We start from the raw sequence: 23937 nt of genomic DNA on the forward strand, positions 1-23937 counted from the left end.
CAGTGGCAACAGGTGACCCAAGGCAACAACCTGCCCGGGCCCCTGAGGACACACGGGCTGCCTCCCCTCGGCCCTCCCGTACCAGACGTGTCAGGGGGACAGTGGTGCCGGGGCCCTGGCCTGTGGAACAAGGTCTCGCCCGCACACCCGCCGTGAGCCCTGTGCCTGCAGACGTGTCCATGTGGGGACCGGGGTGCGGGGGAGGGCAGGCTGGGGCAGGTCCGTTCCTGCCCTGGCTCTGGGTGTCGGGGTAACCGCACGCCCCCCAGGCACCCTCCCTCCTATCTACCGGGCCCTCCCCTCTGGGACACAGGCCCCGAGGGGTGACCGGGTGACGGGGACAGAGGCAGGCTGTGGGTGGGGGCAGGGGGAGGCTGCAAGGCCCGGGGCCGCCCTCCGGCACCCCCACAGGGACACCCACCGGAGGCCAGGCTCCGTTGCCGCTTCCTCCACAGATGACGTGTTTTCTGCGTCTGCCAAACACGCCAGTCGAGGCTGGAGGCTCACGTGGTTATCCCGCCAACTCGGAACAGCGGCCGAGGCTGCGCACTGGCACCCTGAGGCCTGGGCGCTCCCACGGCCACGGCCACGTGCTCACAGAGGCCCCGAGTGCGAATCCAGGCGGCGAGCCTGCCCCCGATGCGCCAGCCCCGCTGTCAGGGTTCGCGCCGCGAGGCTCACACAGGGAGGCCTGCCACTGCCTCCGCTTGGAGAGGCCAGTGCCCGGCTCGGGGGCCCATCCTGAGGTGGCACAGGTTGCCGGGCTGCAGGGAGGACGCTGGGGTGGAGGTGGCCACGCGCGGGGCAGAAAGGCCTCTCTCGGGCAGCGGGCCACACCTGCCACAGCGGCTGGCCTCCTGCCGCGCCTGCGAGTGGCCGGCGACCCGCTTCACCTCTCTCCAGGGCCCGGTGTGGTCCCTGCCCAGCACACCTGGGATGGAGGGACCCGCCCCCGGGCCGCCCTCGCAGACGTTGGGATCTCCTTGAGCCACAGGGTGTCTTGGAGCCAGTGGGTGCCAGGTGCCCCAGGGATCCTGCGGTGACGGGACTCCCCCCCCACCTCTAACACCCCTCAGGCCCTTGCAGGCAAAGACTGCCCGGCTCTGCTTCCCTCGAGGTCTCGGGGGACCGTTTCTGTGACCATCACCCCACTCCGCAGGTGGGGCGTCTCCCACGTCAGGATCCCCAACACGGACTTGTCCTGAGTCAGGATCGAACACTGCGTCCCCATCACGCTCATGGGGCTGCACACACACTCGTGGCCGTCTGTCCTTGAGGAGCTGGTCCATCTGCCCCCTCCAGGTCACCGCCAGGCCCCGCCGTCTGTGGAGCCCACAGCTCCAGCCCACAGAGCCCAGCCCACAGATGGGCAACCCCATCAGCTCAGCACGGGCCCCGCTGGCCGGCTGCCTGGGCGTCCAGCCCCATCCCTGCCACGCGAACCCACGGCCGGGCGGACACTCGGCTCCCGGCAGGTGCGGGAAGGAACGGAAAGGCCAGCGAGTAGCCGAGGCCCTGGATGCGCTGCCCGCCCCCGCGCTGGGGAGACTGAGGCAGGGGCGGGTCCATGCACCTCCCTCTTCACGGCACCGCACCTCATCCCTGGAGCGGGCTTGCGGGCTTTGTGCTAATTATGAGAAAATACATTATGACATTCTGTTCAGTCTCTTGTAAGACAGGCTGAGGTCTAAGCTTCCCCACACTTGGGCTACTTGGGCCGCGGAAACACGGACCGGGACCTGCATCTGAGCGTCATCTCCGAGCCGTGCGGGCGGCACACAGCCAGGGCTCGGTGGCCCGTGGCCCGCAGGCTCAGGGGCTCGGTGGCCCGTGATGCCTGGCTGGGGCCTGTCACCGAACGGCTCCAACCAGACGACCGTGACACTCAGGCTTCTCAGTGGGCGGCCCACAGTCAGGGAGGGTGTTCACCGTACATCCAAGTTCCCAGGGCCCCTGGGTCCCACGCCCCCTGTGGCCCCGCCATGTGTCACGCGTCACGACCAGCTCTGGGACGTCGGCCCGGGACGGCGGGTCATGATGAGGAGGAATCATGACCGAGAACATCTGCTCTTCGGGGTGTGTGTGCACACTCGGCATCTTGCAGGCGGGAACCGGGCTTAACGGGCTAAGGAATCTGTCGGGTCACTTGGCCTCCAGGAGAGCCCCAGGCTGTGGTTCCGGAACGTGGGCGCCGACCCCAGAGCCTCGTCTGGTCTTCTCACCTCCTCACCTCCCCTGCCGGCCGCACACAGCGCAGCTCCTCTGCTCAGCCAAGAGCGCCCACCCCGGGGGCGTCAGCCCCCAAGTCCCCGTCCCCCGGGGGCTCCTCGGCCGCGCCTGCTTCTCCCGGGGAGTCTCCTGCTCCTGGGTGGCGGGTCAGCGCGTCACTGTTTCCTTGGAAGACAACAGGTTTATGAAGTTGAACATAAATGAGCTTATCGCAGGGCACCTACGTGGTCAAGCAATGACAGGGCACGGAGCCCGTTAGCACATGCGACCCGACCACCATCCTCCTTCACCTGGGCTTTTGGGGGGCTGGACTGCCCCCACTCGCTTGGCCTCGCGGGACTTGCCTCGCCCGGGCCCCAAACCCCAGACACCGCAGCGTTTCTGCCACATGCTTCCGGCAGGGGGATACGCACAGCATCACCAGGAGCTTTGCGTCGCCTCCTTTGAAATAAGAAGCAACCGCAGGTGAAGAGAATCCCAAGAAAAAACCCCGTATCGCTAAGCTGCCATGGAGCCCGCGGGGAGTCGGGGCGCCGGAGGCCGGGGTGAGGACCTGGGTGCGGGCCACAGTGGGGCGGAGCCTGTCCCGGTGGTGCGGGCGGGGCCCTGCCCTGCAGGGTGGGGGAGAGCCCCTGGGCCCCCAGCCGCTGCCTATAGACCACAGGGAGGCCCGAGCGGCGTGGAGGGGAGAGAGACGGAGAGCTGAGGAGGGACGGGAAGGCCAGCAGCGCCGGCATGAAGGCCACGGCAGGGGCCCGGCCACGCTCCGCAGGGCCTGAGGCGCCGGGGCCCTCGTAGCGGCAGAGGGATAACGTGAGCCCTGGGCCAGCCCCGCCTCATCCTGTGCAAAGACTGTCTGCAGTGAGGAAGAAGAGATGCCACGTAGAAAGCCCTAGAACATTCCACCCGTGGCTGTCCTCAGGACGGGCTGCAGCCTAATTCCCCCATCCCCGTGGGCAACTCAGCCTGGGTTTCTGGCACCTGCAACCGGTGTGTGGCACGAGCAAGGGGACAGGGCCTAGGGAGCCCAGCACGCCGCCGTGTGCCCACGTGGGCTCGGCAGCGTCCCCCCAGCCCAGATGCCCATGACGTGCCCAACAGGGTGGGACATAGGACATGGAGGCTGCCCTGCCGGGAGCCGAGGACCAACCTGAAGGGCTCGCCAGGCCGCTGCAAACAAGCCAGCCTGGTGCAGGGTAACAGGAGAAAACACGCTGGACACACTGTGGGAGGGACCACAGTGACCTGGGGAGCCAGGAGGTCCCCAGGGAGGTATGGCCAGGAGGAGCGAGCCCCCCACGGGAGTGAGTGCGCCCCAGGGCAGGGGGCAGGAGGGGTGACACGAGCTGGGGGTCCTGTGGTCTGGGGCCTCCCAGGGGTGGGGGGCTCACGTTACCCAGAACGTCCTGGAGAAAGTGGGTGAGCTGGCTGTTGCGGTACGGGATGTGGCCTCTGTGCTCCGACAGGGCCCCCAGGACATCCGCAAGGGCCGCCAGGCTCCGGTTTATGAACGAAGTCTCCCTGAGGGCCGATCCTGTCACGCCGGACACACCTAGGAACGCGCGAACACCCAGCCACATGGTGAGGATGTGCAATGAATATTCTGGCTATGTCAAGGAATGAACCAGGAAAAGCAAAACTGGCGCTCCTCAGGAGGGGAGCACGGGATGGGGAGACCCTCCGTCCCATCAGCGTCCTCCTCCCACACCCCAGATGGCCTCGCCTGGGCATGGGCTGACCCACAGCCGAGCCATGGAGAAGGACACCGCATTGGGATACACGCGTCTGGTGGCCGTGGGGAGACAGCTGCCCCCGAGGAGGAGCAGGTGCAAGACGACTGGACCCTGGGCAGCTGGCTCACGCACCCCCACATCCCCGCGCACCCCAGAGAGAGCCCCTGCTCTGGGCTCACCTGCGCACTCGCTACCCGCCAGGTCCACGAGCTGCAGCTTGGCATGCACCTGCTCCACGGGCTGCTGGGCCCCTGGGGACCCGGCTGGGGCTCTGCCGCAGGAGGCGCCCCCCCTGCTCCCTGAGGCCGGCCGCCCCTCCAGTGGTGGCCGCTCTGCCTGCTGGTCAGCTGCAAGGGGATGACACATACCTGGGAATGACGTCCAGGATGCCTCCCTCAGCTTCCCACGGCTGAAGGACTGGCCCTCACCCCAAGGGCTCACGCACCAGACGGTGCTTCCTCTGACCCACAGACCCCAGACAGGGCAGGGCTGCCCGCAGGAGGGGGACGGGCGGAGGGCAGCGCACTGCCCTCGAAGGTGAAGCTGATGCCCACTTGGTCCCCAGGACGCTGAAGGATGTTCCCAGACACGTTCAGTAATGACGGGAACCTGACAGGCCCTTACGGAGGTCATTCCACAGTGTGTTTCCGAGCCCCCGAGCCCCCCAAGGAAACCCTGACAGAACGCTTCTTCGTCCCGCGTGTGCATCAATGTCATCGTGCATTCTTCCCAAACAGACTTCTTAAGGAGATTATTTTAAACCTAAACAGTATATACTCATTGTGGAAAGCATAAAAAATTACCAAAATAAAAAAGAACATAGAAACTGCTCTGGTCTCACTGCCTTCCCACATGTGACCGTGAGCTCCCTGAACTGCTCGTGTGCACGCGTCCATGCGGGGCCCAGCCCTCCCTGCAGGCGCCCTGGCCTGGGACGAGTTGGGCTGAGTTCGGGGGCGGAGGGGGGGTGCAGTCAGTAATCTCTGGATGGTCGTGCCTCCCCCTTCCTTGGTGGCCACAGGGTTGGGAGGGCGCCATCCACGCTGGCCTGCAACCCAAGTGAGGTGTGGCCTCTCCAGTGGCAGCCCACCAGGACCGGGCGTTGGTTCGCTCTGTGTGAAGGGGGGCCCTGGACCCTCCGCCCTCCGCCAGTGGGCTCTGGCACCGGAGCCTGCAGAAATTGGGGTCCTTGGGCCCATCACCCTTCCCCCCGCCCCCCAGGGGCCCGTTGGCTGGGTGGCGCCCCCGTGCTTCTCAAGCCATGCAGGCGACCCCGCGTGCACTGGCCCAGTCGTCACTGACCAGGACGCACAGACCTTGCCACACGTCCTTACTTTTCTTAAATACCTGGCACCATTTTATATGCTGCCCGGTGACTTTGCAAACCCAAACCACACTCACTGTGCCGCTTGTGGCGCAGGCATCATATTCCCAGGTACGAAGATGCCCGGCCTCCCCGTGTTAATAAAGCCTTCCCCTCCCTCTCAGAAATCCCCTTCCACCGCAGCCCAGCTCCAGATCCCCCAGAGGCGGGTTTGCAGTTCCCGCCCTCGGCCTCCTCGGACGCCGAAGATCCTGCGGGTGCACGGATTCTCTCCCCGCTGCGAGGATTCCCATTCCATGCCCGACCGGTGCGCGTGGCCACTTACAGGGGCTGCCGCCGGCAGCGGGACCCGTGGTGAGAGTGGCCGTTATTATCAGGTGGGATCTAGAGGAACGGGCATGCACGAGGGTGGCCAGCTCCGCCCTGAGCTGCAGGCTTCCGGCAGCGAGCGCCACGAAGTCCTCCGCGCTGTGGACGGGCCTGGAGGAGAGCGCACGGGATGGGGAGCTCGGCCACGGCAGCGGGGACGGACGCCCTCCACCCTGCACATGCACCAGGGCCCCCACTGTAAGAAAGCAGACTGAAGCACGTATTAGACAAAACTAAACATAATAACATCAAACGCCTTCCTTTCTTTGAGGCCTGGACGACCGACGTATCACGAATTGCTTAATCTAGAATTATCAAGGGTCTCAGATCTTTTTACCACCCAGCCTTCTGTTGCATGTCCCTATGGACCCCAATAAAACCCTTCTCCCTACTTCAGTTGGTGAGGGATGACAGCTAGTCAGACCTTGCCTTTGGCAGGACCTACTTTGTCCCGCGTCTTATTAGTCAAAAGCTGAAAGTTCCGGTTGCCTGGTGCAGACTCATGGCTCGATGCATCATCCCCCCAGGATTTTTCCAGATGCGAGAAACAGCTGCAGCCCCTCCCCCTTACTGCCTCTGAGACCCCAGCACAGGCTCACTGCCCTCCTCCTGGTCAACACGGGGAGACGGCTCCCTGCTGCCCGTGAGCTCACCGGATACACGGCCGCGGGTCCAGGGAGCGCGCAGCTGTGAGGAGCCTACCTGTCTAATCAACATGAGGGGACTTCTTGCTTTTTCACAGGACAAATAATTACCGTCTTCTATAAAATATTGAGACGTGCAGGTGGCACCGAGGACGTCCGTACTTAACGCAGGGGCCGCGGGCAAGTCCATGTCTCCAGGCTCGCCCCCTGGTCTCGAATACAGGGAGAGCACCTGTGCCATGCATTTTCCATCAAGATATTTTAAAAGGTTGATTTGTTCATCTGTTTTAAGTGTGATTTTAAAAAGATAATTCCTCCAGCAAATTGAAAAATACACAGCACGTCTTAAGCAGGAGAACAGGGCGAGCCACCTCAGAGACAAACATGCAGATCCAGTGATGCGGCTGGGGTCCCGGGAAGGTGCTGGGGTTGGGGGGGATACTCACTCTCGGGTCAGCAGAGGGACCTCCCGCCTCACGTCCTTGGTTGTCAGTGCCTCACGCCTGCGCCCAGACGTCTCCATGCCACGCGCTTTGGCCAGAAGGTCAAAAATGTTGTTATTATAGACTTCCACTATGGACAGGTCAACCTGCAGGTGCCTCGACGGGTTTTCTGCAATGAGCCTGGTGGGGAACACGAGGGGGGGGCAGGGCACGAGGGACTCAGCTGTGGTGGGCGCTTGGCTAGCCCCAGGAGGAAGCTGTAAGACAAGCACTGTCACAGGGAGAGGATCAGAGTCCTGACGACGCTCCACGAGACCCCAGCCCGGGAGTGCAGGGCCGCGTCTTACCAACGGGGCAGGGGTGGGGGGCTGCACTGCAAGGCGAGCAACCGTCCTGGGAAGAGCTGCTACACCTGAGCTGTGTCTATATCAATGATTTCGGCCATGGGTGCCCAAGATTGCAAGCACACGAGAAGGAAGCAGGGAAACTCCACGGCCCCCATTCAGAAAGCCCTTTGCCTGGGTGTCACGGCTTCACACGAGCCCAAAGCGAGCTGCGGGGACAGGAGGGCTATTGCACCTTTCTGGGACCGGGGTTCACTCTGCTCTGGCGAAGGCTCAACACAGACTTCTGGACCCAGCCCCACGCACCCAGGCCTCCGGACGAGCCCAGCCTGTGACCTCCTGACACCCCACCCGGGCTCCAGAGACAACTGCACATCTTGTGTTTCATCTTGTCAAGTGCTATGTGCTGACTGCGGAGAGGTTTAAAAATACGGATACTACCCGCCTAGAGAAACCCCAAAACCCCAAGCAGGGGAAGAGTGACTGCCAGCCCGGCTCCTCCCCGCCCACGTCCCTGCTGGGGCCTTTCCACAAAAACTCCCCACACGGCCCACTGCAGCCGCCTCTGTCTTCTGGGGACGTCGCTTCTCTGACACGTGCACAGTGAGACCAATCTGACTCTGACTACGGCGCTTCCTCGTCCACAAGGGAAGTCTGGATCTGTGGCCTGCGTGCATCTTGCACAAGCACGGCTGGATTGCGTTTTTCCTAAGGAGCTACAAGGAGCCAAGAATATAATGAGCAGTTAACATCCTCTGATGATACAGTCAAGAAAACAAGAAAGACTAAAATGAAAGAAAAAAAAATAACTTCTCCAGTAAAAATGATTTTGGGCAAAGAGCTCAGATGTGGCTCGTCCTCCGTGCCGGGAGGAGCCTGTAAGAAGAGTAACGGGGGGGTGGGGGGTGCAAAGAGCTAGGTCTGCTGAGCTGGGGGTTCCAAGAACATGTAGGTGCAAACCTGACCTCAGCGTGTGGCTCCGTCCGCTCGTGTGACTGGCCGTGTCCGTGGGCGCCACAAAACCCAAATTCAAAAGTTCTTATCTACGTAATAGCAGGGAGCTAATTTGAAGATTTTCTTCCATGAAATCAAGCACCTGAGGTGCCTCCTGCGTCAACTCATGCGTCCCTCAGGTATTTAGTGGTTTCCCAGATGCTGCAAACGGTGTTGAAAAGTGGCGTTGGGTCCTCACCTTGGAGAAGCCCAGTGTCTAGGAGGCAGGACGCACACATAAGCAATCACTATGCTGTGCTGTACATTTTACACGAAAATGCGCATAGGCTCCTGCGAGGTTACAAAGGGGGTACTGATCCCCCAGGCAGGGCAGGCGGGGGCGCGTCCCCCTGGCTCCTCACTGTCCGTGTTCATTCTGGGCTTTTCGGAGGCTGAAAATGGTCACGCACATGCCCTGTGGTCCTGCGCCTTCAGGTGGAAAAGCCTCCGAACGTTTGTTGAGAAGCTGAGATCAGCCAGGAAGGAGGCCGATGCGGCTCCCGAGAGCGTCCCCAGGTGGCATCCACTGCATTTAAAGCGCCACGGGAGTGCCTTCCTCTGGTAAAGCCACAGACTCCGTAGGGCAAGCGGTTCACAAGACCCGTCCCTGGTGACAATGCCTGAGCTTGCTACGGCCGTGTGCCCGGGACAGACAGACTGCCTGCATTCTGAGCTGCGCACCAAACCACCTGCAGACGGAGCTGAACACATTCCTTTCCAGGTCGTGTCTGCTCGGGCTTCGGAAACAAAGCGGCACAAACTGTTCTGCATCTGGGCTGTTAGGCTTGTTTTTTTGCAAACAGTGACTCCAGGCTAGGGAGGCCACGCGCCCCCAAAATCAGAGATGCAGACCTCCCTCCTGGAGGGAGGACTGGACGGCCCTGGCCCACTGTGCTGCGTGGGCACGCCCAGACCACGTTCAGTTACCATCCATGCCCGACTCAAAACACAGACCACGTCAGAGAGCAGGTGAGTGAACACCTGTCCACGATGCCATTTCTCCACCTGGTGAAGCTGGGGACCCCATGCCTACCGTTCCTTCCTGACCTCTGAGCCCGTGCCATCTGTTTGCCGTCCTCACGGGGAAGGCAGGTCTGTCTACCACCCCGGCTTTCCACAAGCACACAGCTCGCGTTGGGAATATAATGAACCAAGACTCAGAGATGCCATCAAGCCACATCCGCCCTGGCAATCCCGGCCGTGGCTGACTCCCGGAGGCCCCGCTGCAAGATGACGGGGCCAGGAGGCCTGTGAACCTCGGCTCCTGCTATTCTCACCCACTCGGGACCTCGGGCCTCGGCTCTGTGTCGGGGCCTTGAGAGTTGGCTTAGCAGGAAGGAAAAGCCGTGGTTGGTGACTTAATGCCTCGCACGTTCCACCCATCAAAACGGATGTTGTCCAGAGCAGGCATCTTCACGATGCCAAGGGAGCTGGTGAGCACAGGGCTGGAGGAGCGGTCCAGTCCACAGGAGCCGGCGAGGACCCCAGAGCCTGGAACGGCAGTGCTCCCGGGGGGTCCTTCTCCACCACTCCTGGTCTCTCTGATGTCCCTCTTTCCACATGACGCCCAGGAATGCCAAGAGCTGCTGCAGCTCTGCTGTAGTCGAGCCGTGGCCACTGCTTGGCCAAAGTGGCTGCTGCCCGGTGAGGACTCCCCAGAGGAGGACAGATGGCCCTCCTGCCAGCACCGGCCCGGCTCTGCTGAGGACGTCTGTGACTCACGCTGCAGTCCCAGCCCCTTGAAATTCTGAAACTAAACCGAATACTTGATGGAGTGCAGCATCCTCAGAGGAGGTCTCTGCGGCCTGAGTGATGGCCCCGTGTCCACAGAGGCCCTGCCTGGGACTGGTTTACGCCGAGGAGGCCACACACCTCCTCAGATCGATGCCACGAGGGCAGGGTTGATGGGCTCTTCCCGGAGAAGTCTGCAGGGCTGGCTGCAGGCCCCTGACCTTCTCCCGCATCTCGGAAATGCACAGACACACACTGGGGAGTGGTGGCCCCAAGCGGAGCCTGTCATCAGCCTCACGGCCCCTGAGATTCCCAGAATGGCTGTTACACAGCACAGCCTCACCCGTGCCGACAGGTACTTTTCAGAAGTAGTAAGAGTGAACATCATAAACGCACTATGTGCACCAACAGTTACAGGATGTTGATTTGAAGAGACACCAAAATATCAGGCTGTGTGGGGGTTCTTGCGTCTTTATCTGGCCCTGATTTTAAGACATGGAAGGCTCGGCAAGGAGACACGGAGAGGAACCGAATCTCGGGCGATCGGCAGCACGGAACAGCCCTGGCTCCCCTGGAGACCTGCTGCTGGGAGGCGCCTTCTCCTCTCAAGGAGCTGCCAAGTTCACGGGGACGTGACACATAGGCCACAGGGTGAGCCCACAGCACTCACAAAGCAGGTGCACAATGAAAATGAGTCTCTTGCACAGCGGCCCCCTGAAGGCAGGGATGGTCAGCGTCCAGGCCTCAAGGCTGGAACGTCACTTTGGCTGCCAAGGACAACTTGTCATGACTTTTTTTCCAGGTAAAATCATGAAAATGCAGGGCGTGGGGTGGGGGGTGGTCTCTTCTGGGAATGTTTCCCCAGAATAGGAGCATCTTTAACATGCCAGCTCACCCTAACTCCAAAGAAGAAAACCAGATGCATCTACTCTTTCCAGGGCCAGGAGGCAAGGAAAAGACAACAGGGTCTCGCTCTGTCCCCTTCCTGTCTAGGACAGAAAACCTCCCTGCTCCACCCTCTCTTGACCGGGAAAACTGTCTTGCTAGGGAAACTCTACCAAGAAGTTTTGTCTTGGGGTGCCTGGGGGGCTCCATTTGCTATGCATCCGACTTTTGATTTGGGCTCAGGTCATGACCCCAGGGTCATGGGGTGGAGTCCTGTGTTGAACTCTGCACTCAGTGGGGAGTCTGCTGGAGATGCTCTCTCCCTCTTCCCCCTTGGCCCCTCCCCCCTTAAAAATACATAAATAAAATCTTAAAAAAAGAAGCAACTCTTTAAAAAGAAAGAAATTTTGTCTTCACGACAGAACTTCAACATCAATGTGCTACAAGAATTCCTAGTGTTTGTGGTCCTGAGGCCCCGAGTACTGAAGCACCGTGGATTGCAGCACGTTCTCGCAGGAGCAGCAGGTGCGGTCTCTGCAGAGGGGAGCTCTCCACCCCCCACACCCCCTGCTGCTGTGGTTGTCCGCTCACCACCCCCCAGGTACCTGAACAGCTCCCCAGCGGCCCTGGGCATGATTCCAAGTTCGCTGTGCGGTCCCCACGGTGGGATGCGCTCCTCCTTAGAGTGTGGACCCAGCATGGTGTAGCTCTTCCCACATCCTGTCTGCCCGTAAGCCATAATGCAGACGTTGTACCTAAAACCCAACACTGATTTCAGTGCCAGGTATGCCGCACTGGATACCTGGATTCTAAGAAAAACGTTTACTTGGATGGAAAATTCAGGGTGCCTGGGTGGCTCAGTGGGTGAAGTGTCTGCCTTTGGCTCAGGTCATGATCCCAGGGTCCTGGGATCCTATTCAAAAGGGAGTCTGCTTCCCCTTCTCCCTCTGCCCCTCCCTCACTGCTCAGGATCTCTCTCTCAAATAAATAAAATCTTAAAAAAAAAAAAAAGAAAATTCAATACATTTTCTCTGTATTCCTACATCACTTGGTTCCTTACAAATCAGGCTTTCCCAGGACTATAGCTGTGTTTTGCATAATCCGTGTTGCTGTTTGGTTACACGCTGTTGGGTTAAACCACATTTGCCTTTACACATACACAGCATGCTCCTCATCGGCACCTGCTTCGGCTTGGTGATTCGATATTTGCTCTGGGCGTCCACGGCTGGTGCCCTGTGCTCAAGGCCCATGCAGGGTCCCACCCTGAGTAAGACCCCTTTCTCGCCCACCCACTCTGTCAGCACAGGGTTGGAGTCACCCAATGCAGGTGCATCTTGGTAAACCCAGGCTTCTTCTAATGCATGTGAAATGACACCAAATGTGCACACTTTCCTGAGGTTTTCTACCAATGGTTCCACATTACACATACGATTGTGAGCACTGCCGACAGGACATTTGTTACTTATTCTTAGACTCCCTGATTCCAAGGGGCTTGGAGTTTGCACGTCCACAGTCGGCCAGAAGGTGCCGGCACTGTCTCTGTGACAGGCATCACGTCACAGAGAACAGGGACTGTTGCCAGCTCCCTGCATTTCCTTCCAGCTGTTTTTTCAGCCCAAAATGTCAATGGGAAGGTTGAAACATCGAAAGAATATTTGAAATGCATTGATACAACAAGATATGCATTTGTGATGTAAATATACAAATGCTATACATAGATATCCTTACATGAAGGTGCAGGTGATCCAGACCTCAGGGGCTGGACGCCAAGCCCTGACCCGCCTTCATGTCATGGAGGGGACGAGTCTGTCCCCACACGGGCCCCATCTAATGCTCTGATTCCACCCGAGGGCCTTTAATCAGATGCATCCTTCAGCTGGAGGTATTCCCAGAGTCAGATTGACAGGGGCTGAGACTTGGCCACCACAATTCCGAGGAGGAGCTGGCTGGCTGGCGCCTCCAACATGACCAGGGCCCTCCCTCCACCACGATGGGCAGGCCCGGTCCATCAGGGAGCATGTGTTAGGGCAAAAACTGACCAACAGCCTCAGAGCTACCACCCCATCTTTTTTGTCTTCCAGGATGGAAAAGTCTCAAGGTCTTCGTAACAGACACCTCACTGCCTCCCGATCTCACTCCCTCCTGGAGGAGAGGCGTGTGCGGGTCTCTGGTGGCCCCAGCAGGTCAGTGAGCACTCACCCCACCTTTCAAGCCCCTGGGGAATGTGGAGAGGAAAGAAGCCTCTTGAAGAAAGCAGCTCAGGACTTAAAATAATGCCATCTGTTTCACATTTAAAATGGAAAGGCAACTCTGGCAAAGACCATTTAACCACCATGCCTTTTTTATTTCTGGAATCTGCTTACTTAAAAGAGGCCTACTTAAAAAAAAAAGAAAAGAAAAAGACAAAAGAGCCCCCCTATCATTTTCCATGGAAGAACTTTTTTTTTTTTGGCTGCATATAAAAGCCCCAACATTCCAGAAGAAAAGTGGAAGGAGAAACCGTCCTAGCAGGAGGCTCGGCCCAGCAGGTGCATGCAGCGAGAGGCACGCGGGTCTCCTGTGGGGACCTGACCCATCACATCATGTACCTTCCTGGCCCCTGTGATGTGCTAGAGGTGCTGGAGCAACCGTGGGCAGAAACACAGCTGAAATGACAGCTTCCACTTCAGGGACATTGGCCGTGCAGGAGCCTTTGCTGAGCAAACACAAATATGCCTTCTTCAGGACGATGAATGCAGACTCCCCCACCAAACCAGAGTTCTTGCAGGCACCCTGAAGTGGGAAGTCTCAGCGTATTGTGTCTCAGCCACACAAACCTGGTTCCATTTGTTGCTGAAAACATGATCTTTACTCTGAAGGGGTGACATGCAGCCTTGGGAATCAGGGGTCATGTCTCCGGGACAAGAAGCTCCATCCCAAAAGGATGAGGAGTTCCTCAGTCCAGCGTAAACATGCTCCACAGACATTCTGAAAACTCTAAAAGGCAGAAGGAATCCCAGAGAGCACATGAGCAAATGCCCATGGTCTTCACCCTGTGCACGTGTCACCAGGTGTTTACTGACAGCCGATCCTCAGGTCCTGCTTAGGCCTCTTCCTGGCAGGCAGACCTACTGTCCCCTGATGGATGCTAATCGGCCTGGGGCCACCAGTTTGCTCTGCCATCGTATAAAATGCTCATTGTGTAGCTTGAATGAGATCTACCCACCGTTACACGTAACTGTGATCACAGACCTTGAAGGTCTTTTAACTCACCCATCTATGAGAGACGTAAGCAGCGGGCACACATCCCCAAATACCACTTGCTGAGATTCTTCTGGACCATAAACTCTGAGAGGCAAAGCAAATAAGATGCATTATTGGAAGAAACAGAGATTTACATTTGCAACCAAATTTGAAAACCCTCTAAGAACGAGAGCCCCATCCACTTCCCATCTCAGCCCCCAGCACAGTCAAGGTCCAACTCTGCCAACAATGAACATTGATTCCATTACCGTTCAGGCTGACAGAGGTTAAGGAAAACTGAAGAAATGTCTCCTGTGTTATAAAAACACAATTATGAATGCTTGCAAAGCAGAAAGAAAAAGCAAGCAAGCAAGAAAAAAAGAAGAGATACCATGTAATTATCTTGGAACTAAATTAGCTCCACTTAAGTGGGTCCAACAATAATCATGTAAAAATCATATGCTGGGCAACATTTGATATATAATATTTAACTTTTATGTTCACGCTCTTAAAGGATTGTTTTCCTGAGGCCCCAGGTTAGTGGAGCAGAATGTCCATACGTGTAATGGGACTGGAATGTCTGCTATGGAGAAGGGACTCCGATGTGGTTCTGTGTTTATAAGCACGCACAAACACAGCTAAGTAGGAAGGAACTTCCAAAAAATGCAGCTCGCTGCACAATTTGAAGCAAGACTGGAATGCAGCTGAAGAGCAGAATTTGTGCCAGACTGCCAAATATATGAAATAAGCACTCGTGGTCGGTTGCATTGAATTGAATGTGCTTGCATTTAAGCTTAGATGCCTGAACTACAGGTTTTTATTGAGCTGGGCCAAGTGCTTCTCTTCTTTCATTTTCAAAATGTGTCAGGGTTCCATTGATCCCTAGTATCTCTAGGAGCAGGAGTAATTTTAAACTTATAAGATGTTGCTTATGATGCATGATCAGGACGGCATTTAGGGCAAGCGGTGTGATGCTGATCTCTTGAATATTTTTTTTAAGATTTACTTATTTATTATTTTAGAGAGAGAGCGTGAGCAGGGGGCTGGGGCAGAGGGAGAGAGAGAGAATCTCAGACAGACTCTGTGTTGAATGTTGAGTCCAATGTGGGGCTTCACCTCATCACCCTGAGTTCAGGACCTACGCCAAAACCAAGAGTCGGACACCTAACCAGCTGCACTACCCAGGAGCCCCCGGAGTCTTTTTTTTAACTTATCACCAAATTCCCCAAGGCCTGCTACTCAGCACAAGCCTGCAGCCCTCCACCCAGAGCCTATAGAAGCAGACCTCGCAAATATTTCAGTATCTGAAAAGGGTGAAGACTCTTCCAAAAAACATCATGGAATGTTACCATTACCACATTTTAAAAAATTAATGGCAATGACTTAGCATCACCACCCCCCCAAAGTCAGTCTGTGTTCCCTGACATTCCTCTGGTTCTCTGGTAAGCTTATTTTTCCTCTCAGTTTTTAAAAATCATGATTCAAACAAGACATTCCCGTGGTTGCTGGCCGAATGTCTCCTGAATCTCTAATCTATGGCAGGGCTCGGCAAGCATTTCCTTTTTTTTTTTTTAAAGATTTATTTATTTATGATAGACATAGAGAGAGAGAGAGAGAGAGAGAGAGAGAGAGAGGCAGAGACACAGGAGGAGGGAGAAGCAGGCTCCATGCCTGGAGCCCGAGGCAGGATTCGATCCTGGGACTCCAGGATCATGCCCTGGGCCAAAGGCAGGCGCTAAACCACTGAGCCACCCAGGGATCCCCAAGCATTTCCTAAATAGTAAATAGTTTAGGCTTGGTGAGCATCATCAACGCTCAGCTCTTACTCACCACCAGGAACCCAAGGTCAAAGGTCCTGCCACTTGTACCTGGTAACGCTGTACAAAGTCCAATGCTCAGGGCCCCAGCAGTTGGACATAACGAAGCAGCTGAGTGGTGGCCAGGACCCTCATTCCACTAGCGGAGATGTGGCCAGGCATCCAGGCACTCCTATGTCAAAGGACCAGACGCTACTGAGCTAGAAGGGGGCTTTAGCGAGGTTGCAGGCTATCGGGTTTGTGCACAAATGTCAATCGTGCTCACACTTACAGACAACTGAGTAAGAGGATACCATGGGAGGAAGTTCCCATAGATGGCAGGAAAAAAGGAAAACCAAGAACCTAGCCATACGCTTCGTCAGGAATGTCCAAATCCTTTCGGGACAACAGTAATATTAAACTCTCCTGAAAGACACAAAACTCAACTTGAACAAATGAAAAGATGGACCACATACTTGCGCAGCAAGTCTGAGCTCTGTGAGGAAGCTAGACTTTCCAAAGTTACTTTATAAACTTGCCTTAATCCCCCCAAATGCCATATACACCATCAGGTTTTTTCCGGAGCCAGACAATGTGTTTATACAATTTATTTGGCAAAATGAGAGAGCAGAATAGAAAGAAATCCCTGGGCAGGAAAGGAGCGGGGCCGAGGGTGCCCCAGACAAATTCAGGACCAGACCCGCCTGCACGTGGCAGGTGTAGGACGAAGGGGGCACCTCAGATTAGCAGGGAAAAGGTGTGTCTCACTAAGGAGTGTCGAGGTCACTGGGGAGGGACGTGGGCGAAGGTGAAGTAGGATCCATTCCTCAGACATTGGTTATTCTGGGATACATTCCAAATGGATGGTGAGTTTAACGTAAAAAATAAATCACTTGAGTACTGGAAGAACACGTGAGTATATTCTTCTCTAACCCAGTGGCCTTTGTAACCGTAATTAAGTTAAAGGGGAGAAAGCTTTTGCGTGGCTAAGAGATATCAGAAAAAAATACAAATAACAAACCTGGAAAACCAGTTGCCACTTAAAATCATGGACAAAAGATCAATATTCCTGATACATAAAGCGCTCCCTTTCCTAGGGAAGGAAAAGGCCAGTACTCTCTGTGTTCAACTCTACCATGTCCTCCTAATGTAGGAATATGCTCCTTACTAGGTTAGAAATCCTTTCTCAGTCTCTGTAGAGGAGCACGTCACAGAACCGCACGTGGCTCTCGTTGCCCGAAAGGACGTCCAGCCCCGTGAAAGAAGCTGGTGCAGGTGACAATGAAGCCACAGCAGGTGGGGCCCCAGGGGCCAGCATGTCCCTAGGGGAAGCTGCAGGTGCTCGGGGTCGGGTGGCAGGCCAGGCCACACAGGGTGTTCATTCTGCACAGCCAGCACCCCCCTACCGGCTCCCATCTACACCCAGCCCCACTGGGGGGTTCCAGGGTCTCTGACCCTCTTCTTCTTTCTTCTCTGTGTCTTTGACCATCTCCCCACCTGGACTGTCCTTTCTCTTCTCTTCCTGGCTAACTCCTGGCTAACTGAGCTGTCAGGACCCGGGTCGGACGCCCGTGGCTCACCAACAGCCCTCTGCCTACGTGTAGTGGGAGCTCGGGGAAGCCTCGAACTCAGGACCACAGGGGACTCAGCACAGACCAGTTGCGAGTCCACCGCGGGTGGCATGAACGCGCGTAAGGAGAGGACGACACAGCCAGGAGTCCTTCGGCCACCCCATATGTAAATTATACTCGAGACAATAAAATTGCTCGGTATTTTTCTTATGGCATTTTGGGTCAATGGCTGTTCCTTTTAGTTTGCCACTTTAACAAATAGTAACACATTTTTATTCCACTCAGAAGGCAGTGACTATTTGCTGACTCTGGACCCATTCATATTTTTCCTGAATAGTAAGGAGTGTGTTTTCCTTTGACACACACTTATTTTTAAAAAGGGGCTAAGCACTGAAACTATTGAGATTTTCTTTCAGAACTGAAATAAGATAATTTAACGTCTATTAGTTCTGTAAAAAGCTGTTATAAAAAAAAAGGCAGTGTCCTGGTTTCACAAAACCCATCTGCTCCACTGTTTGTGAAGGGAGACAGCCCCGAGCACCAAAACAGTGTTTCTGCAGAATAAATTCCTATGGAGACCTAACTTTACATTCTTGCTTCTCAGCCTCCACATGCAGCGGCGTGCACACATTCCTTCATCTCTTTTTTTGTTCCAACACCACAGTCGAGATCTTTCCCTTCCGTCTGAACTCCAGCGTGCATGACGACTGCGGCAGGGCACCCCAAGGATCCTGGCATCTGAGTGACGTGTGGGCACCCCCCACCCCCCAAACAAGGCCCCCGTGACTGCCGGCCACAGCGTCCCCACCTCCAGCGCCCTCGCCAGCTCCTCTCTGCCCTGCAGGCTGCAGCTGACATCATAGGAAGAGCAGACTTTACTCCCAGGAGAGCTGTGTGACCTTTCCTGACCTGTGCCACCTGCCCAGGTGATCCTGTGAAGGTCCTGTGACTTGATTTACACAGACCTGCTCCGAGTCATCTGAGGAGCCACGTAAATGAGACGTGGATTAAAGAGCTGCCTGGTGGCAGGTGGGCTTTGGGGGGGGGGGGGGTGCGGCTGCCTCCCCCACCACACGCAGGTCACACTGATGACAGGTAACCAGAAATGCCAGACAAGTGCTCCAGGGGCACGAGGAGAGACTGCTGGCCCTTGGGGAAGCCGGAGCTGCCCTGCCGGTGGAACCAGGGTTGGAGCAGGAGTGCTCCAGGTGGGCCCGCTCTCTGCAGGGGGGACACCTGGAGCCAGGGGTAGGAGGTGGCCCTATGCCAGGGCGGGGCCAAGATGGTACAGAGTGTGCTGTGTGCCTCGGGCTCTGGGTCCCCGGGAGGAGCCATGGCCACAGTCCTGCAGGACACTGGAAGATGGGGACAGAAACCCCAAATGGAACAGTCACATGAAGACCGGGTCAGGGTCTGGGGGCTCCTTCACAGCACTCCCTCCTGAGAACAGGCCTGTGCTCCCCCAGGGGCAGCGCAAAACCCCTTCTCCTGACTCTGACAGGCTGACACCCCTCGAGGCTAGAGGTCCTCTGTGCAACAGCTCTGCCCTTGTGCTGGACGATGACCCTGTCCCCGGCCATAATAACCCTCCAGGGAAAGTCTCTTCATGTTATGTCTGTACATGCCCATGTGCCCATGTGACAGCGTGGGACAGGAGCCCCTGTGCTGAGCCTGTTGTCCCAGGGAAGGTGTCATTCAAGGCAAAGACCCGAGACTTTGCTACTCATACAGCGTCACCCAGGACCTTGTGCTTCGGTGACAGACTTGACCCCAGAAGACGATCCCACCACGCTGGCGTCCAGTGTGTCTTGCGGGGACTGTCACCATCCCCACGCCACTGCAGCCGTGACCAGAAGGTCTGCAGGGCGGGTCTGACTGCCTGTGTGTCCTCTCCCGACCTCCTGGGCCAGACCTGCCCGTCCTTCCGTGCCATCTGGTCCACTGAGGTCTCTGGGGCCGCAGCCAGCACTCGGAGCCCAAGAAGCCTTGGAGCTGCCTCTGGCGCCATGGGGTGGCAGGATGGCCAGTGGCCTGAGCCCTCCTGTGTCCTTGCCAGCAGCAGGGTGGCAGGGGCCAACCGCTGTGTGGAGGTCGGGCTCCCTGAGAGTGTCCTCCCCAGAGAGGATGCAGAGGCTGTGACAGCTGGCGGTGAAGGGCGCCGTCATCTCCTACACGGTCCCCAGCCGCTGCAGAGCCTGCCCCGGGACCACACTTCCCCTGTCCCCGTCGTCCACACCACAGTCCTCTCAGACCTGCTGTGGCCAGCTCGTCAGGGGGAGTGATGGAGCTTCGGGCCCCTGAGCCTGGGGAGCCCACAGCCCAGGGATCTCCGTGTCCGATCCTCGCAGCACCCTGACCGGGGGGGTGGTGTGCAAGGTGCGAGCCCGAGTGGCCCAAGGTCCTTTGGTCATTTCGGAGGAAGACGGGGAAGCTGGGGGACTTCTACTTTGCTAGGTGGAGTACCCGCGCTCAAGAGCCTCTGCCTGCCGATCGCTGTACCCGGTTCCGCCGTTCCGGAGAGGGCCGTGAGGTCTCCTACCAAACCTGGGGTTTGCTTCTCTGTCCCTTGGGCCCCATTCGGTCCAGTGTCACTGGTTCTGAATCTCTGGCCTCACACTCAGGCCTGGTCGCCCCCGTGTCGACTGATGCCTCACAGGGACGACGCGCCCCTGCCTCTCCCTGGGGGCTTGTCTGACACCAGGCGGCCACCTGAGCGCTCCTGTACAAAACCCGGGCAGGGCTTTATGGACTGAACCCGGATCCGCACATCACCACCGGTAACTTTGTCTCTGAAAGCCTCTTTGAAAAACAGACACAGAACAGCTCACTGAGTGAGGCGAGCGCTCTGGGGGCGTCGGCACACGCAGGGTGAGGGCACCCCGCGACAGAGCGGCAATCCCGGAGACCCTCGCAGCCTCTGCGGTGACAATCCCGGCCCAACCTCCCGACCCGGGGGGACTCTGATCTGTTCTCTCCCGGCTCCCAGGTTTGTCTTTTCCGGAACGTCTGGGTCACAGAGTAAGCAGGTGTTTAATGCCAGGGAAACTGGCAACTGTCCGAAGTGGCCACGCCACCTTTCGCTTCCGTCAGCGCGGAGATGCGGGGCGGCCAGCACCCGGTGCGGTCAGCCCGGAGGTCCTCAGCAGCTCGCGGGGAACTAATGACGTCGGCACCTGTCGTCTAGTGGGACGTCTGTCTAGACACTTGGCCGGCTTGCTGATGGGGCTGTTTGTTTTCTTGTTTTCTGGGCACAGGTATTTGGGGCACTCTGTGATTTCCAGAGGTTTTCTCACGTGGGGCCTTTGCCAGTTCGTCCCCCTAACAAGACCGCACACAGAGCACACGGCTTCGTTGTGGTCACGGCCCACTGATCTTTTTCTTGTATGGATCACGCTTTTATTGGCGTTTCTCAAGGTCACAAAGACCTTCTCCTGTGTTTTATGGTTTTATGCTTCATATCTAGGTCTAGATTCCATTTCACTGACTTTTTTGCAAAAGGTGTGCTGCACAGGCCAGGGCTCACGTCCTGCCTGCAACGCGCGGCTGCACCAGCACCACGTGCTGAAAAGACACACTTTCTCCACGAGATTCCCTTTGCCGCTTGGCAATGAGTGCAAATGACAGGATACATCGTGAATCTCATTCACCAAATGCTAATGCAAAATTTCTCTTAGTGTAACTTTGCTTCATGCGTCAAAGCACTTACCTCTCAAAGTTATATGTCTTATTAATCAAAGGGTGAGCAGGCTGGGCACATTTCACCAGGACCGTTTCCTGATTTAAAAAAAAAAAAAAAAAGAGTAAACAAAGTGTAAGACTCAGCCAGGGCTCCACGGACAGTACCAAGCAGAGTTGGGCAAACCACCGCCCTGGGGCCAACCCAGCCTGTCGCTTGCTTTTGTAAACAGAGTTTTAGTGGAACACAGGCACACCCTGGTTTACAGATTGTCTACGGATGCATTTTACTCAGCCACACAATTGAGTAACTAGGACAGAGACCATATGGCCCCCAAAGACTGTAATATTTACTTCCCATCTAGGGGAACTGTGGGCCAGGCACTGAGATGAGAAGAAAGTCGCGTCTGTGGAGGAATGCACAGCAGGCCTCCTCCTCCACAGAGACAGACGGGCAATGGACCCGGACAGTGACTCTTGGGGCAGCCCGACAGCTCAAGTCAGGTGTAAGGCTAGCCCAGGAATAAAGAAGTCTCATCTCAGACCTGTTATCATTTAATTATAACACCTGAAGGCACTAAAAGGTCTGATTTTTAAAAAAAAAAACACATCAATTTTAATCTTGTTAAACAATCTTCTTCAATGTCATGTGTCGTGTGAGGGAAGCCAAGGCTGTCTTCAGCAAGAAATGCTGCCTGAGATTACTTTTCCTTAGGCAAAGAAAAAAAAAATATTTGGAGTCTGTTCCAATTCTAAAACAAAATGCAAATTCATGAAAGCACAGGCGTATAGAAAGAAGCAAAAAGAAAGAAACCAACAATTGCAGTGGTGAATAAATAGCCCATAGACATTTGATTTTTCCATGAGAGCTGTTGGAGGACGTGGCTCCCCATCTTCTTACAGGTACCTGGAGAGAGAGAGCAAGAGAGCGATCTGCAAAAATAAGTGCATGTCCAAAAAGTGGCCAGTTTAGGTGTTAAAGACACAGCTGTGCGATTCGGTAGCTATTTGTTCCAGATGTGGTTGTTTTTGTCACTTACTTAACTGCCAACCACTTGGTCTGGGCTGTGGGAGTGATGCTCTGTGCCTCTGGACTCTGTTAGGCCCCCTGGTTTAAACACTGGTCTTGGCAGAGGCGTGAGCCTTTCCGGTCTTCATAATGGAAGGCGACATGCTATAGGAATCACAGGTGTGCATCCGGTGAGTCGGGTTGTGAGACAACTGTTGAGTAGTAACCTTGCCAACACACTCAGTCAAGCGTCTCCCCCCTTTCTGCCCCATTCTGGCCCTCCCGACACCTGCTGCTGCTGTGACCTGCAGGGGACCACCGCTCCCGCCACCCGGGCCAACGGGATGGTCCCCTGGCCCTCCCCCGAGCTGGCCTCGGTCTCCAGCCTGGTGCCCTTCCAGTTCACTCTTTATGTCACTGCCTTGGAAACCTTTCCTAAGTGTGAATGCAGCAGGAAGAGGAGAAGCGTGTGCGGAGTGGGTGGTGCAGAGTGCCAGTGCGGGGGAGGTCACTCGGGGGGCTTGTCCCCAGCTCTCAGTGACTGCATCCGGCAGAGTCGAGGCTGCCTGTTACCACAATGAAAAGTTCAGCACAACAGGTGGGGCCTCCTTCACGTCACGCAGATGCCTAATCTGGTTAATACACAAAGATTTGTATGTGGCCCTGTTCCAACCCGGCTTTTAAGAGGTTTCATTCTCGGGGGGGCGTGGGGGTTGCTAACAGAGTTTTTCTGCTGAGCATTTATTGAGCACCTACTGTGCCAGCAGCTGCTTTAGGAGCTGTCTGCAGGACAGTACAGGAGAGTAGTGATATTACTATGCATCAGTGGTAATATCCTCTGTGGCGGAAGTGGCTCTTACAGCTGTTTCACTCCCAGACTCTGAAAGAAGATGCAAGGACCAGCTCTCTCAGGTACTCGCCAGGATGATGGCACTGACACGGTTTGCAGAGCAGAGCCGGGATTCCTGGCTCCCAGACCCAGAATCTGACCACCGGCCTCGGTCCCTCGCTCCCTCCCAGAGGCATATTTTCATTTTCCTCCATTGCCTGATGGTGGTGGTATTCCTTTAACATCATGCCAAGACGTAACCCCAGGGCCTCAGGATGAATTGCGCAGGGACGCACACCCCAAAGTGTTTTGCTGGATGTTTTCAAAAGCTGAAGTTTTAACCATGAAGAAAAACAAATGAAAAATGCTAAGGTTCACAATGTCTCACCCAAAAGCTCAAGGGACACCATGTAAGGAACATAAAAAGCCATAAAAACAAGCCTGCATCCAAGAGCTCCCCATGGCTATTTAGAGTGTCGTCCCACAGTGTGATCACTAGATGTTAAGCATCTGAAATGATTCCAAGAGCAAACTTCCATTTCACCCAACACAGCTTAAATGTTCTTCCAAACAAATACCTCTTCGTTCGTAGCACTAAACATCCCTTCTCCTCACAAGTAAGATTCATTTCCTTGACCTTTTAACATAATTTCTTTTTATCCAAATTTTCAAGCTCTTGCCCTGTGACATCCTTCCTCTCGGGAGGGGACTGGCCCGGATGCACAGAAGTGATAGATCCAGATCCTTGTGGCTCCCCCATGGGGTGAATGCACCTGCTTGTGGAGCTGCTTGGCTCCCCGTGGGCACCACGTGGCAGGTGCCCAGCTGAGAGCCCATGACTCATAAAGCCATTCTCCCGACATTGAGCTGCTTCCGTATCTGTATCCAACCTCTTAGAGGACACCTTTCAAAAAAAATCCAGGGCATGCAGTTCTTTGCCATCAACTCAGTCATCACATTTTGTAGCTAAAAGTCCATTTTAATCCAACTGCCACATGTTGAGACCAGGAGGAGGTAAGTGAAGTTCATTCAGAAGAAGAACCCAGGGATCTCTGGATGGCTCAGTGGTTTAGCACCACCTTCAGCCCAGGGCATGATCCTGGGGTCCTGGGATCGAGTCCCACATTGGGCTCCCTGCGT

At 56.0% G+C, this 23937-nt stretch overlaps 1 protein-coding gene across 1 annotated transcript; it reads right to left on the minus strand.

Moving 5' to 3' along the window:
- Positions 1–1701: 1701 nt before the first annotated feature.
- KIF25 (kinesin family member 25) lies at positions 1702–23042 on the minus strand. Its single transcript, XM_072748037.1, has 11 exons — positions 23016–23042; positions 20991–21058; positions 13948–14022; positions 11301–11450; positions 6746–6922; positions 5612–5766; positions 4892–5010; positions 4408–4531; positions 4142–4309; positions 3626–3781; positions 1702–2670 (listed from the first exon to the last, which is right to left on the minus strand). The coding sequence occupies exons 1-11, from the start codon at positions 23040–23042 to the stop codon at positions 2516–2518; spliced, it is 1374 nt and encodes a 457-aa protein (XP_072604138.1). The 3' UTR covers positions 1702–2515.
- Positions 23043–23937: the final 895 nt, after the last annotated feature.

This window comes from Vulpes vulpes, chromosome 1 (assembly GCF_048418805.1).
Source record: "Vulpes vulpes isolate BD-2025 chromosome 1, VulVul3, whole genome shotgun sequence".
Classification (NCBI taxonomy): domain Eukaryota; kingdom Metazoa; phylum Chordata; class Mammalia; order Carnivora; family Canidae; genus Vulpes; species Vulpes vulpes.

Excerpts from the sequence above, each read along its gene's own strand:
- KIF25 (XM_072748037.1), bottom strand. The coding sequence starts at position 23,042 with ATGTTAAAGGAATACCACCACCATCAG. Across the intron at positions 21,059-23,015 it reads AGGAATACCACCACCATCAG|GAAACGGTCCTGGTGAAATG; the intron begins GCAATGGAGGAA and ends TTTTTAAATCAG. Across the intron at positions 6,923-11,300 it reads GCCGCTGGGGAGCTGTTCAG|GCTCATTGCAGAAAACCCGT; the intron begins GTACCTGGGGGG and ends GTTCCCCACCAG.